General features: G+C 36.9%; 2 protein-coding genes across 2 annotated transcripts in view; one reads left to right on the top strand and one right to left on the bottom strand.

The window, feature by feature from the left end:
- LOC145988670 (uncharacterized) lies at positions 1-2,174 on the top strand. The gene has a single exon (XM_083123733.1). It carries the CDS (start codon positions 117-119, stop codon positions 1,356-1,358), a length of 1,242 nt encoding a protein of 413 aa, XP_082979859.1. The 5' UTR covers positions 1-116; the 3' UTR covers positions 1,359-2,174.
- Positions 2,072-16,567, bottom strand: part of LOC145988671 (uncharacterized) — a 27,276-nt gene continuing 12,780 nt past the window's right edge. The window contains exons 2-4 of the mRNA XM_083123734.1: positions 12,577-12,741; positions 7,396-7,814; positions 2,072-3,136 (exon numbers count right to left, since the gene is read on the bottom strand). Of these exons, the coding sequence (XP_082979860.1) occupies positions 2,611-3,136; positions 7,396-7,814; positions 12,577-12,636 (1,005 nt within the window). The 5' untranslated portion in view covers positions 12,637-12,741 and the 3' untranslated portion in view covers positions 2,072-2,610. The remainder of the gene's footprint in view (positions 3,137-7,395; positions 7,815-12,576; positions 12,742-16,567) is intronic.

Raw genomic sequence — 16,567 nt, forward strand, 5'->3', positions numbered from 1 at the left:
TAACGTCTTCCATTCTCACACAGGATGTGTTTGTGCGAAGTAATTGTGTAGGGAAACCTTTTCTTACCTTGTTACTACAGAAGCAAATGATATAGAATCTAGATATTGCTGTGAAGATGTCTTCAGAGGACGTGAGCCACCTAGTGTCACAAGAAACTATCGAGAAAGCGGTGAAGAACTTCGTCGACAATGAGCCTTTCTCCATTCAGAAGATGCGGGTGACCAGAGCCACTGACGAGATACAAGGATTCACTTCCATCATTTTGCGTGTGAGTGTGGACTTCACTGTCGGTGGAAAAGTTCGAACCGTGTCCCTCATAGTCAAACACCTGCCGATCGTTGAAGCGCAGTTGAAGTTGATGTCGAAGGTATTTGCAAGGGAAGTGTTCTATTACCAGACTGTCGTTCCGAAGTTTCTGAGGTTCTGTGAGCCACCCTTTCCGTTGCCCACTTGCTACTACGCTCTGCATGATGGCTCCAATGACGTCTTGATACTTGAAGACCTGCAGAGTTCAAACTTCAAGACTCTCGGGTTCGACTGCCCTCTAGAACTTCAGCACTGCAAATTGGTTGTGAGAGAACTAGCCAAGCTCCACGCAGCGTCTGTAGCAGTAGAGATAGAAGTAGGGCAGACAATAGACAAAATGTTCCCTATTTACAAGGAAGACCTGCTTTTCTCCAAACCTCCGTCTAAAACTCTGAAGTCTATGATAACTGAAAATGTGAACGTGGTACTTGCTATTTGTGAGGAAATTTCCGAGTTCAAACATTTGGTCGCTACTCTCAAGGAAAAATTGGACACCATTTGGGAACAATTTGAGGAGTTGGTGCAGCCTAGGACCGACCAGATGAACGTATTATGCCACGCGGATTGTTGGCTCAACAATATGATGTTTCGTTTTGACGATAATGGCTACCCTATAGACGTGAAGATCGTCGACATGCAGATTGGTCGTTATGCATCGCCATTCACCGACATCCTCCAGTTTCTGCATTTAAGCGGAAGCAAGAGAATTAGAAACCAACATTTGAACGACATATTGGAGGAATATGCTTCATCTTTCAACAAAAGTATTGCGAAATTCAACATATCTGTCAAATCACTACAAGTAGATCAAGTAAGGAAGGACTACGACTCTGTGCGGCTGTACGGTGTCCTCGTAAGTGCTGGCTTCAAACCTCTGATGCTTCTGAGGGAGGAAATACTGCCCACCAGTCACAATGACAAGGAGAAATTCGAAAGCATGTATTTTGTTGAAAAAGTTTCTGTAGCTAAAGCTAAACTCAACACCAATGCGGGTTTCCGCGAAGAAATGCATGCAATGATTTCAGAACTCTGTGACATATATCAGTTGTAATTCATACATATTCATAGATATTATATACCTGAACGTCACATAATAAGAATAAACAACTCATTCAAATTAATATGGAGTATCCGAATTCAAATTACCTAATATATTTTTTAACATCAAATATTACTACACGAATCTCGAGTACATAATTTCCTGTTTTCTCTTCAAAGCAATGCATCGATTGATTGATTTATAGATGGATTTTGTTTATTTTACTTCGCATTTGTGCCACTTTTGCCTAATTGCGAACCAAAGTAATGCAAATTCTTATGAAATGGAGTTTAATGCTTGAAACAAGAAATGTTCTATGTTGCACAAATTTCTTATTTGAATTTTTCCCATGAGAACCATCAGGGATTGGGTGAGATATGACCCAGGTTCTATTTAATCCCTTTGGTGACCTTTTGCATAGTAGTGCAGACCTGATTAACTTATGTGAGCATAAAGTGGACCTAATTAAAACTTTGGCAAGCTTTAAATAGTGTGAGAGATACGAAACCAAACTTTCTTTCAACTAATTTCTTTAAACATTTTTCACTTCCATATTTTTGTGAAATAAACCATTCTACTTACGTACGTGTAGGTTATATAATTATTTTATTGTACAATCGAAATGTTTTCATATACATTTTATGTGACAACTATCCTAAAGAACAACTATAATTATATAGTGCAAATATATAGTAACATTATATGTGAGATCATATTTTGCTGAATATAATGAAAGGAAAAGATACTAAAATATATCATTGTATTTTCAATTGAAAACCAATTAACATGAAGAATTAAAATATTTAGATATAAAGTTAATCAGATATATATATAAAAATAAACTCACGAACAATTATATACATTGCTCATTATTATTGTATTATTACTATATTTAATACATACTCCAAATATTTTATTGGAAGTTGCAGAAAAATAAATGTACATTAACATTCAATGTCTATGAAAAACTAAAGCGATAGATATATCCACAGTTTACTAATTTCAAACATTATTTAAGAAATTCTTAATGAATAAACACTATGAACTACCTACGTGGAAAGTTGTGGTATGATTTCCATACCCATTCCTGTCTGAAAATATTACCACTTTATATACTGGAAAAGTATATCAGTTAAAACCAAATAGTATGAACGTTTTCCTTTGTTTATATAATAATTATTGATATTTCTCTTCTTGAATCTGGAATCTCGTATTGGAAATTGCGAAGTGAGACTATTTATATTGGAATTCTGTTCAGAAGCTCTCACTTTTTTCTACTATTAGCATTTAGATGTTTTCTGTAATGTTGCAACCTGTTGGTGCCAGGCGTTAGTAGAATGTTGCATTCATTGCAGAAATTTAAATTCCTTGCCATCGTTTTACCATCGAATCCTCCTCGGGTGATGTTGTTGGGCAAATCTTTGTCCGACTGCATGGAAGTATTGAACGCGCTCTTGCTAGAGTCGGACCTCAAGCGTCGAGAAAAGTCGGAACAAAACTTCTTGGCCCAAGGATTGTCGGGTTCCTCCATATCATCCTTCCCGTTCTGCTGGGAGCCGAACAGGTTGATGCTGAGGAGTTTCTTGTTGTTGTTTCTGGGAGGGCGGTTTCTGCTGTACAAACGGATCGAGCTCTGCTGAGAGCTGTCCATTGACTCGGCTTGGTTCGTTGAATGATTCAGTTTGCTTTTGTTCGCACTGTTGTCCTTCTCCTGAGCTGATTGAAGAATATTTCGTGGATTGTCTTTCCAAAATTGGGAAATAAATCGCCTCTGACCATCCTGCAAGGACCTACAAACATTATAATAATTTAAATAATAAAATAAGTTTTTAATTCAACAGTTACACTTTGAAGACGATATGTTGTTTCATGCAAAATACACGAAAACACAAAAGCAATACATCGATACTTGGCAAATTTAATGTGTACAAAAATTGGCTACATAGTTATAAACATGGTTAATCTCTTTTGTTATTAACTATTACACACGTCGTTCAAGAAGAGGCTTTGGAAGTTAAGGGAAAGTCATAAAGTTTACTTTCTGCGACCTTTCACATGAAAAAATCTCATTTCTAGAATTTTGAATTACAGAATTTCTTGAATTCATTCTACTGATCAAGCCCCTGAATTTTGCACCCAATTCTTTGAGCTAATTTTCAGCTAGAATTCTAATTAATTGAATATTAATTCTGTTATTGGCTATCAACATAATACGTTTATTTCTTTTTGTAATTTAAAATTAATAACCGGCAGGTTCGACACCCCCACCCCGCTGCCGACGCCTACAATGTTCATAAAACGACTACCATATTACATTGCGGTACCAAAGGCAGGTTTACATTGGTCGAGTAAGCGGGAGAGTTACTGGGACGAGTTACTGGCTTGTCTGCTCGACTCGACCATTATGTGGCGAGTAGCTGTTTACACACTTTCTAGCAGCTGCAGCTGTTTGGTGCTCTTTTGACAATATGATCACGTAGACGTCGTTGGCGATTTTAAAAAAAAATAGCTCTGAAACAGTTCACACTTTTTTTTTACGAGAAATGAATACAACAATGCACGAGAACAAGTCTAGAAAGGAAACTAACTTCCTTTATTTTTCTTTTTTCAATTGTTGTTGGTTGTACCACGTTGTACGTAGAACGTAAATTCTTTATTTTCAATTTTACTTCTCCTACGCCTCTACAAACTTTATGTTGTCAGACTTGGATCACCTCCTGTTCATGGTTGAATTTTTTAAAATAAAATACAATTACAATTAATATGCAAAATCACAACACGCTACCACCGTACAGACTCCATACTCTCCTCAGAAAGCATTTACATTGATCGAGTGGTTTGTCGACTTTACGCGCGAGTGAAAAAAACCTTTGGGAGAGGAAGCAACTCGATTGTCCTGACCACTAGAGCGAGTACTGGCTCCAGTACTCTCCCCAGTTGTTTACACGAGGAGAGTAGCTCGCTTTGCTGGGTTACCAGATCACTATGAAGGGAAAGTAGGACATAATGTCTCAAAATGTAGGGCTTTAAGTTAAAATGTAGAACACTTTAAGATTCACAATAAATAATACACATATCTAGAACACGTAAGAAAGTAATGTAAAGTTTACACATTGCAGCTTTTAAAAAACATGATTTCTCAATGAATTCTTAAATGCAAAATTTCCAAACCTGTAATCAATACTAAAAAATACACTTCTCAGTACACATGTTTTAACTCGCACTTCTCAGAAGAGCCAATTTTTATCAAAATTTTTAAGTTTAAGAGACTGAACAGTCGAACTCTTTGAAATTATACTGAACTCCAGTACCAAACTTTTTACAGACTTTTTGAAAAAAAAATATATTTCTATCATGACTCCGTTGTGCTGATGGTAATGAAAGTACTCTCTCATTATGACCTGGAATGGCAAACAAATATTGAGCAATTGCCGTTACTTGAATTGGTTTCAGAAGTTTCATCTAGAGTAGTTTTTAGTTCAATAACTTTGTTCTCTATACCCCATGCTTTACAACCAAAACATTGAATAAGAATGGGAAACACCTGTTCCATCAGTATAAAACCAAGGCAAGAAAGTCCACTCAGGCACTGAACAGTGACATCATCAGAATGTGGCCCCAAAACTGCTTCCGTTTTTGTTCTAGCAGAAACTTTTATTTTCTCTTTGGGCAATGACTGCATCAAAATAAATTTCACTATTGAGTTTGGGAGTGCAGTCCATATACTTGTAACTTGCATAATTCGCGATTAAAATTAACCGATGTGCCATCTGGTGAGATTTTCAGGAACTACTCTATGTAGGATACATTGTGTTGAAGTAGTTTTAATCATGAGGAATATGCGAAAAAGTAACGTCTGCTGTTCAGGTTTATTTTGCTCTAAATCGTTTTATGGGTCAGAACAAAATAAAAGTGTTTGTGTTTCCACCCTGTGGAATCAACAAAATAAAATCTGTAAATAAATGAGGGAAAACGTAATTGATTGACAGAAGATTGGCATGAGGGATAACACTGTAATTCGGCAAGGGAATTACGAAGATTGCACGAGTCTGCTGACTTTATTTTTCAAGAGAGAAATATATATTACCATGAAAATAAAGTTTTAAATTGTACTTTATAAATGAAGTTCTTTTTTTTTTCGGAAAGTCATGAAGCGTCTTACCCAATGCATCGATGAATTATGTATGGGTGAAATTTGGAACAGGTGCGAGTCGATTAAGAGAGAAGATGAAAATAAATAGTTTGAGAATAAATTAATGTCAAATGTAACTACAAAAGGAAAATGGACATGGTAATGTTGCTGTTTCATTCAGTACGTTGTCAGTTTTCAGTGAGGATAGCTTGATCATGAAATCGTGAATAGTATTATTAATCCATCCTTTCTCTTTCGAGAAAGAACTGCAACGATATGTTCGCAATTTTCTCCTGTCCCAGCTTTTCAAGTACAGGTCAATTTCAAATGCTTTATTTTCAAATAATTTCCGAGAACCTCACTTCAACATGAGGTGCAGATGATATAGCACTGCTTTGAAGAACCAGTGCGTATACATTAGTTTCGTCTGCGTTTTCCGTGTAATTTTTGCCTATCATAATTAAATGCTTCTTTCTCAGCACAGCTTCACCTTCGTTAGAGTTCCTGGAATTCACATCGCATTCGCAATATTTAAAAATATCGCGTAATATAAACGTTTCTACCATACCAGCCATGACAACACGCTGCTATTTCGTACTACTCCTGAACGTAAACAAAGATTTATCCTACATAGAGCGGCCATATTGGAAGCGACACTAGCGCTCGGGTGGTAATTTTAATCGCGAATTTCACTTTAACTGAATCACGAATTTTCCTAATTAATATTAAGTGACGCTCAAAATGCAGGACATTTATGATATTTTTCAAATTCCTCCCGGACGCCGGACATAAGGCAAAAATGTAGGACATGTTCGGGAAAATCCGGACGTCTGGTAAACCAGGCTAATTCATCTGGATGAGTTGGCAAGCCCGCCAGGAGGGATTGGTGTGACCTTGAAGAACGAGTTTATGCTATATTTAGAGCAGTGCCGCTGTTACAGTGTGAGACGTAACATCACAGTTTGTCAACAATATCTTTTAAGCACATCTCCCACTGGGACGCGGAGAAAGGCGGCAACAAAAAGCAACAGAACTTCTGTTGTCTGCTTCTATTGAAATCAAATGTGTAACGCCCACTACAGGGAAACGCACGGAAACGTGTCTGTTGCGTTCTGTTGTCGCGTTGCTCCGCGTTAAGCTTGATGCGCACACAGAGAATCGCTATGTTGGAAGCATATTTTGAGTATGTCACATACATGTCAGTGTGTTACCGACCTCAGAGATTGCAGTATTACTCACATTTAGGCTAGTTCACAAATTATTTGTTGTGTATATCAAGATATAGTTAACAAATGCATGTATTCATTACTTTGACAAGTTCAATAAATTATGAGCCAAAAAATTCTCAATGCGAGGACATTTCGAACGATCTGTACTTCGGACAGTTGCAAATATTTTCGGCTGCAACCGGATTGCGCACACTTTTCCGGTTTTATCAGTGGTATCTGATAATCCGTTGACAAGTTGTCACAATGTACAGGATTGCGCACAAAAAAATGAGGCGATGTTGTCAGATGTAAAATGTTCTAGCCTAACCTAACCTAACCTAACTTTTGAGTTTCAGTAAATTGGTATGAAAATTGTATCTTGAAAACATCAATAGTGACTTACTGTAGGTAAATTGGTATGAAAATTGTATCTTGACTTGCTACATTTACTGGTCAAATTATATTTTTTATTTAATCCTTAAGAGATTTACTATTTTATTTCTAATTTCTCTCTCTCTCTCTCTCTCTCTCTCTTCTTGTCTAAAGAAAAAAACAGTTTTGCGGATAGACTTTAAAGCTATCAAAGTAGCAACGTCAAATCAAAATCTGTGCGGAAAAAAGGTCAGTGAGATTTGTGCGCAATCCTGGATCTAAAGTGTGCGCAATTCGGTTGCAGTGATATTTTCAACACATCTGATTCTATACTCACGTATTATTCATCTTCTTTTGATGATTATCAGGTCTTTTGTACCGATCTGCATCTTCCTGTCTTGAAGCCATCATGTTCAAACTGGTAAATTGATTAGCTGCACCCCTGTTGGCAACGGGAGAATCCACGAGCGATTCGATCTCTATGTCTCCCACAAAATCAGAGAAGACATCTTCATTGGACTTCAGGTGGCTTCCATCGAAAGGATAACGGTTGTCGCCCCTGTTCTTTCCGTTGCCGTAGTTGGAGTGGCGAGAACCGCCGTAGTCGGTGAGAGTGTCAAATATCGTGTCGCACGAACTTTGGTGCGATGGTTCAACCTTCTTCCTTTGTTCAGGTGACTCGGTTTTCATCTTGGTTTGCAGAAATTGTTGGAAGGGTGCTTGGTCGGACAAGAGTTGTCTTCTGCCACGATCACTCTGTAAGTAAAAGAAATACCATTGCTATACACAACGAATTCATAGTATTTTTTGTTATTGTTTTTTTTGTGGGGGGTAGGGGGGATCGAAAAAAGCAAATTTTTTATGATGCTTTTGGGGTAGAGCGGAAAAGTTGCCTCTATACATAAGTAACTTCTGTTCAAAATTTCACCACCCTAGGATAATGTCTTCTGTTCTGGCAAGGGACGTGAAATTTCAAAAATTTAGTAAAATCGGCAATTTGTTTGTTTTCTTTTGAATTTTTTTTCAAATTTCACAGCACTTTGCGGTAGTGTGCAAAAGTTGCACCTATGTATGGTTAATTACAGTGCAAAATTTGGCGCCCCACGGACAATATGTTCTGTTCTGGCAAGGAGCCTGAAATTACCCAAAAATCGACAAATACACTGTTTTTTCATTATACTTTTAGATATAAATATGATTTATTAACAATTATGTTAGCAGCAGATTTTCCAGATTATCATTAACCACTAATTAATGATTATTAATTAATTATTATTAATTATTACTATTTTTTTTGTTACGGGTCGTGAACTGAGCTAGCAGTGAGCAACAAAACATGGCAAAATCTTCAAAATTTTCAAAGCGAGGAGCATTAGACTGCCCAATTTTCGGATCACCGACAGATTTTGCTGGGATGCTTCCAACAAAAGAGGATGTTATTAAATGCTGCATTTACGAAAGGTGGCGTCTTGGATCTGAAACAACTGGTAACAAGGAACCCGCTTTTTCTTACATCGCAGAGCAAGTTTGTGTAAAGCTGCAAATGCTGTATTCTGATGCTTCCATTCCGACAGTTTCAAAGAAACGTGTCCTTGATATGATTCATGCATATCACAAGAAATATATCGATATCAAGGCTGTTTATAAAAGAATAGAGAAAAGCATGGCAACTAAAGCAAGGGTGGAGAAGTTTAAAGAAGAATCATGCTTTCTTTTTGATATAGCAGCTTGTAAGTGCTCCACGTTTACAGACTGCAATTGCCCGAAGGAATCCAAGGTCCCCTTTAAGGAACAGACATTTCTTGCTGATCAGAGAACAAAGCGCCTAATGTGCATTGGATCGCTCGATTTGCAAGAAACCAAAAAGCTCCAAGCACGTGCTGAAAGGAAGACAAAAAAATTCCTTCGTAGTTCTAAATCTACTGCGTCCTGCTCATCGCAGCCTGATGGTGATGAGCTCTCATCAACATCAACGTTTTAGAAGATGCTGAGGCAATGGATGAGGATAAGGAACCTGAACCTGATGACTACGACTACAATCCCGGACCGTCGACTTCATCCTCTTCGCAAATGCGAAAGAAACTTTCAAATACCGCCTTAATAAGCCAAAGATTTGGGGTATCGCTTCAAGGCACGGCTGCCATAACTTCTAGCGTTCTGCACGACGTAGGCCTAGTCTCTGAATCGGATACATCTTTAGTGATTGATAAGAACAAAATTGCTAGAGAAAGGTATCGAACCATGCAAGAGCTTAAAAGTGAGAGTTCGGACATTGACAATGATCATTTAACAGGTCTTTACTTCGATGGCCGACGTGACAAGACATTGTCAACAGAAAAGGAGGATGATAAATACTACCAAAGAACAATTGTAGAGGAACACTATTCCTTGGTGAAACAACCAGGATCTAGCTACGTTGGTCATGTTACACCAGCTTCAGGATCAAGTCTGGCCATTGCTGAAAGTATTTACGACTATATCACAGCAGAAGTGCCCGGAGGTTTAAACCATATTCTTGTTCTAGGGTGTGATGGAACGGTCGTAAATACTGGAGTTCACAATGGGGTACTGCGTCGTCTTGAACTGAAGATCGGGAGAGCTGTGCAATGGGCTGTTTGTCAACTACATTTCAACGAATTGCCTCTCCGCCACTTGTTCGAGTCCCTCGATGGTCCCACCTCCGGACCCAATTCCTACACTGGTTGCATTGGAAAATCTTTGAAGGCGTGTGAGCTGCTTCCAGTGGTAACATTTGAGCCAGTTAACTGCACCTTGCCATCAGATGATATATCCACTTTGAGTAAGGACCAGAAGTATCTGAGGGATATTGCTCTCGCCGTTAGCTCAGGCATGTGTCCTCCAGGTCTTGCTAAGCGCGATCCAGGTCCCCTAAACATGTCCCGCTGGTTGACAACAACCAACAGGATATTAAGACTGTATGTTTCCACCACGGAACCATCAGAGAACTTACGTACCATAGTAGAGTTCGTAATCAGGGTGTATGTGCCATCTTGGTTCCGCATCAAAATCCATCATTCAATTAAGGATTGAGCTCGGCATCTTTACCATTTCATTCAGTCATCCAGATACTTGGATCAAGTTAACCGCAACGTCATCGACCCAGTGATTTCTCGGAATGCTTACTTCGCATCTCCAGAAAACATTCTGCTCGCGATGCTGACTGATAAGAGAACACATATCAGAGCCCTTGGCATTCGAAGAGTCATAAAAGCACGAGAATCATGTGAGACGGTTGGACACGTTGGGATTAGAAAGTTCGATATTCCAAAAATAAACTTCGAAGCAAACGACTATATCGAACTAATTGACTGGTCGTCCAGCGAAGTAACTCCACCACCAATACTGAATGATGTGACTACACAAGATTTGAAAAGTATGCTGAAAGAACCAATGCCAATTGACTGGACTTTTACAAAGTTCCCATGCCACACACAAGCTGTGGAAAGAACAGTAAAATTGGTTACGGAGGCCTCAAAGAAAGTGTGTGGTCATAAAAAACGGGATGGATTTATTCGCTGCACTCTGAAATCGAGAAAGGCCATGCCTGAATTTAGGTGCAAGAGACAGTACAAAACCTAAAGACACATATTTTACATTATTATTACCTACAAAACACACATTTTCGTACTTTTAATTTTGAATACTTATTTCTCAATTCTTATATCTAATAGTATGCGAGTGAATGACAATTCTGGTTTATGTTTAATGAATGTTCGTTAAATAATGAAAAAACAGTGCATTTGTCGATTTTTGGGTAATTTCAGGCTCCTTGCCAGAACAGAACATATTGTCCGTGGGGCGCCAAATTTTGCACTGTAATTAACCATACATAGGTGCAACTTTTGCACACTACCGCAAAGTGCTGTGAAATTTGAAAAAAAATTCAAAAAAACAAACAAATTGCCGATTTTACTAAATTTTTGAAATTTCACGTCCCTTGCCAGAACAGAAGACATTATCCTAGGGTGGTGAAATTTTGAACAGAAGTTACTTATGTATAGAGGCAACTTTTCCGCTCTACCCCAAAAGCATCTTAAAAAATTTGCTTTTTTCGATACCCCCTAGTGTATAATATTCACTAGAGGATGTTGGAATAAACGAGAAATGCATATATTTGCAAGAAAATTTTCTCAGCTTCTTGTTCATCTGCTGTATCTGGCCATTGTTGTGCTTAACATTAAGTAACAGCAAATTACTACTTCTATTACTATTAAATGTAGCCCGTAGTTTGCCAAATTTAATATACTAAAAAAAATTATACACAAACATGGTTAAATGAAATAGAAAGCAAAACAGGACGAAATAAATAAAAAAAAAAAACACAAGGAATTGTTTGTTGAAAGGCTAATCGGGACTGGACCTACAGTTTAAAGCGGGATCCGAACCAGGGCCGGATTAAGATGAAATTGGGCCTGATGCTTGAAATCTTCGGTGAACATTAAACACAACGACATTATAGTTACGTTACAGCGCAAAGAATAATACTACCTGTATAATAAGTAACGCTGTGTCTAGGCAACCGAAATTGGGGCTCCAAATTTCATTCTAAGATTTATTTTCAGGTTAATGTAGCAAAAGAAAACTGTTAGGCTTTTGGAAAATTCTCGTTTGTTTTCATCTGGGCCTATTTCAGGAATGGGCCTAATGCTGCAGCATCAATAGCACCCACCTTAATCCGGCCCTGATCCGAACCACTATGGGCCTCCGCCGGGTAGCTTATCGAACCCAGGACCTTTTGATTACAAGATGACGGCGTTTACATAAGGAATCATTTACTTCATCAAACAGAGCTTTCACAGCTCCAATGTTAATCCGCACTGATCTTTTTCTTTCCTTTCCTGAATTGTTATTTTGCAACTCGTGTATTACTCATTTTGTTCCTCCACAACAAAATAACATTTTTTCAGAATAAATTAAATTAGCATTTGTTGAACCTTTATAAATTAAATATCGGGAAGAGTTAACCAACTCCGTCTTTTTCATGCAAGGATATATCGGATGTTGCAGTGATGTAGAGTTTCCTTTCTTCAATGTATTTAATATGTATTACTCTGTTGTTTTTTTTTACCCAGCAGTAACAAATACCTATAACATTATTGCATGTCTTTCGTTAGTGAACTCATTATATGCTGTCGGGTATGATCAAGCTTCAGTAGCGGTGATTGGGTGTCAAAATCTGGAGGGCGGGCAAGGACAGTTTACTTTCTGTTGATAGACAAGGCTTAGCACCAAGAGATCATAGTGCTATTGCTGTTTCCGCTCTCGAATGTTAGAGAGAGAGAGAGAGAGAGAGAGAGAGAGATTAAAGAAGGAGAATGAATCTGGCTGATGGAGGATATCCAAATTGTGTGCAGAGGTCGCGAGTTCTGTTCTCACCACCGACATGGAAATCTCTAGCTACGCCTCCTTGTTGAGAATTAAAGCTTTATATTTGACTATCACGCTAAAAACAAATCAGAAATAATTTGAGCTGCACTTGAAACAAACAATTACTTACCCTCTTCATTGACGACACGGTACTCAGCGTATCTGCTTTAGAGCGAACGTGTTTCCTCATGATTGTATCTGAGTTTGTGCACTTCTTCCAAAACTCGTATGTGTCATCCAATGAGGCCAAACATTTGTAGCATATGCTTTGTGGCAAGAAGTCATCTCTGTTGAGCTGAAAAATATATTGTGTTTTTATTTTAGGATGGTGGCGCTTACGTCATGAGGTCTGATGGAAATGATTTAGTTTATACATGCAACATTGGTTACAATTATAATGATTAACCTTTGTGATTTACACGTAATTACTGTAGCCAACAGCAAAGCTAGTAGTAGACAAACTGTCCATCGCTATTTTTATACTTTTTTTATTCTGCATCCTGTTTTGTTTCAAGAAATGGAATTTTCATGGTCCTAAAACAGATGTTGCCCTCTAGTTATTGATGTTTTTATTTAAATTCACGACCATCACGTTGTGGAAAACGGGCTGAATGAAAATAGTAATGGACTGGACAATTCGCCTACCATTTCTTTTGCTGATGTATAACTTTGAGTAACTGCTGGGGGAGGCTCATTGACAGGATCTCTCTTATCTAAAACACTAATAATCTATTGTTAACTAATTGTGCTGAATTTGCTGGATGGTTCTGAGATCTTCAATACCATGTTTTTTCCCAAGTCTCTCATCAATAGGTATACAAATGTTTCTCATCATTTTATTGGAAACCTAATTTACAATTGCTGAATAACTGATGTTAAGAACAGTTGTGGTCTAGCCCTCGGCGGTTAAGTGTTTTGGCGAAGCTAGTTAGGTTTGCTTCATGTCATTGGATATGGTTTCTTATATAAGGACTGGTAATTTTCCTTTAGCTACCTTTGGTTACATTTGCAGTAAGTTAGTAAGAGAATGCATACATAATAAGAAATATACTTCAAGTAAATGAGCGTCGCTCTGAAATTTTTGATTTGGTATAAAAGAAATGAGTGTGACATATCTGCAATACAAACAATATACTTCGTTAATTACTTGTTTCCTATGTTTTCTCAGTGTGATTTCTTAACAGCAAGTATCCTCAGCTATCATGTTTTAGGACAAGGTATAGCAGTCCATCCAGTATTAGAAAGTTTTTTACACATCATTATCTCAAAATTTTCCTAACTAACTGGAAGGAATATGGGAAAAAAAAGTGCAAGAAGACAAGCTACTGTTAAAAATTGGGTACTATTATAGTATGGGGGAGACAACTATAAATCATATATTTCGGACCTCTTTACATTGCTAACGTACTATTTTGGAATGCGGAACATTTCCTAAGGTGAAATAATGCATTTCTAAGATAATGTCTATTTCTTACATTTACGAGTAGTTACTGTTACTTGTTATTTCGATTCTGTAACACATTATGGCGGGCGATAGCGTACTGGTTCAGGGCGCGTTTTGTGAGTGTTTTGTCGATTTATGCAGTGTTGCAACGTCGTTCACCGGAAAATACCTACTTTCGTGCCCGGATTTGAAATTATGCTAATACCTCACAAACCATTGACATTAGCCCCACAAACCATTCACGTTAGCCCCAAAAAACATTCACGTGAGCCCCAAAGTAGTAGGTATCTACGATAACGTCTGTCGCTATTTAATATTCGCAATTCATTTGCACGTACTTAGAATTTATTTGCACGGGTTTTAATTAATTCGCATGTACTTAGAATTCATTTGCAAGTACTTAGAATACTTTACATTTATGTATTTGCATGTTTATAACTTTTTATGAATATATAATTATTTATTTTATGAAAAATATGTATATAGAAGGTAATTAGAGGTACTAAACGCTGTGCATATGGTTTTATATTCATTACTGCAAAGTATGTAATGTATAAAATGTTAATATTAATGTTTATAGTATTGAAAATAAGAGTTTATGGTTTATGAACCGCTATGAACGGTGGTAATGGGTGTAGGTACAGGTCCAATTACGAAAGAAGACGGTCCCGGTACTCGAACCCGCGATATGTAATATTATTAATTAGTACTATGTAATAATGTATGTTATTATTGTATTAAAGACGGTGGTCTCAGACGCTAGACAGAATACTGTCTCAGAATCTGAACTCCGCGCAGGTAGACGAGAAAGGAATTTGGGGAGTCTGCGTTGAAGGTCAAATGACGTCAGAACGTCAGAACAAAGAAGGAATCTGAATCACCAATCAGAGAACGCGTCGGTAGATTTTCAGAACCGGTTTTTTCAAGGTTAACCAGTACGCAAGAACAGGGGAAAGCTATGCAATGCCGTAGGGCAGGGGAGGGATTGAACCAGACAACAAAGGATGTCTGAGAATGCGCAGCAATGGTCAAATCTCTGAAGCTATGCGGTTTCCGCCGCCAATTAATATTCCGCTCAGGTTTGCCTCCAAGGCACAGGACGCTTTAGCGCAGGTTTTTTTTATCTGTACTATGAAGAAGGGAGAGCTATTAGGGACGGGGCCTACAGTTTTCACCATTTGCTTTTATCACGGGGTAACGAACCTAGGACCCTTTGATTATTGATTTAGGTAGTAAATGTATGTTATTGTGTGCTATTTAACTTAATTTTGAGTTTATTTTTTACCAAACTTTGACTTTATGTCAAACATTTTCACAGCTTATTCTTATTTTTACCAAAATAACACTATTTGTACTATTCAAGCAACATTTTTTATTAAATTTTGCACTCACAAAAAACATTTTTTCAATTTTTAACTTATTATTTTACAATTTTATGTTAATTTTTTTACCAAAATAACACTATTTGTACTATTCAGGCAACATTTTTTATTAAATTTTGGACTCGCAAAGACATTTTTTCAACTTTTAACTTATTATTTTACAACTTTAAGTTAATTTTTTACCAAAATAACACTATTTGTACTATTCAAGCAACATTTTTTATTAAATTTTGCACTCACAAAAAACATTTTTTCAATTTTTAACTTATTATTTTACAATTTTATGTTAATTTTTTTACCAAAATAACACTATTTGTACTATTCAGGCAACATTTTTTATTAAATTTTGGACTCGCAAAGACATTTTTTACAACTTTTTAACTTATTATTTACAATTTTGTACCTATTTTTAACCTAAATAACACTATTTATACTATTAAGGAAAGACTTTTAGTTATATTTTCGACACACAAAGTGTGTGTTCTCAACTTCTATCTGTTTATTTCACAAGTTTAGGCTTATTATTATTCAAATAACACAATTCAATCTGTTCAGGAAAGACTTTTAGTTATATTTTCGACACACAGAGTGTGTTTTTTCAACTTCTATCTGTTTATTTCACAAGTCCAGCCTTATTATTACCAAAATAATACAATTCAATCTGTTCAGGAAAGACTTTTAGTCGCATTTTCGACACACAGAGTGTGTGATCTCAACTTCTATCTGTTTATTTCACAAGTTTAGGCTTATTATTACCAAAATAATACAATTCAATCTGTTCAGGAAAGACTTTTAGTCGCATTTTCGACACACAAAGTGTGTGTTCTCAACTTCTATCTGTTTATTTCACAAGTTTAGGCTTATTATTACTCAAATAACACAATTCTATCTGTTCAGGAAAGATTTTTAGTTACATTTTCGACACACAAAGTGTGTGTTCTCAACTTTTATTTGTTTATTTTACAAGTTTAGCCTAATATTTACTCAAATGACACTATTTATATTATTCAGGCACCATTTTTATTACATTTTGGACTCTCAAAGACACACACACACACACACACACACACACACAGAGAGAGAGAGAGAGAGAGAGAGAGAGAGAGAGAGAGAGAGAGATTTTTTCCAAGTTTACAGGATTATTCTCTAGTTTACTCAAATAACACAATTTAGATGTGTTTTGAACTATATTTTGGATGCAAAAGTATGTTTTGACAAGTTCTACCCTTTTATTTTACAAGTTTAGGCTTATTATTACTCAAATAACACAATTTAATCCAGTCAGGAAGGATTTG

The sequence above is a fragment of the Lepisma saccharinum genome, chromosome 6 (assembly GCF_977018435.1).
Source record: "Lepisma saccharinum chromosome 6, izLepSacc3.1, whole genome shotgun sequence".
In the NCBI taxonomy this organism is placed as follows: Eukaryota; Metazoa; Arthropoda; class Insecta; order Zygentoma; family Lepismatidae; genus Lepisma; species Lepisma saccharinum.

What these genes read in the sequence shown, in the direction of transcription:
- LOC145988670 (XM_083123733.1), top strand. Translation starts at nt 117, where the DNA reads ATGTCTTCAGAGGACGTGAGCCACCTAGTGTCACAAGAAACTATCGAG.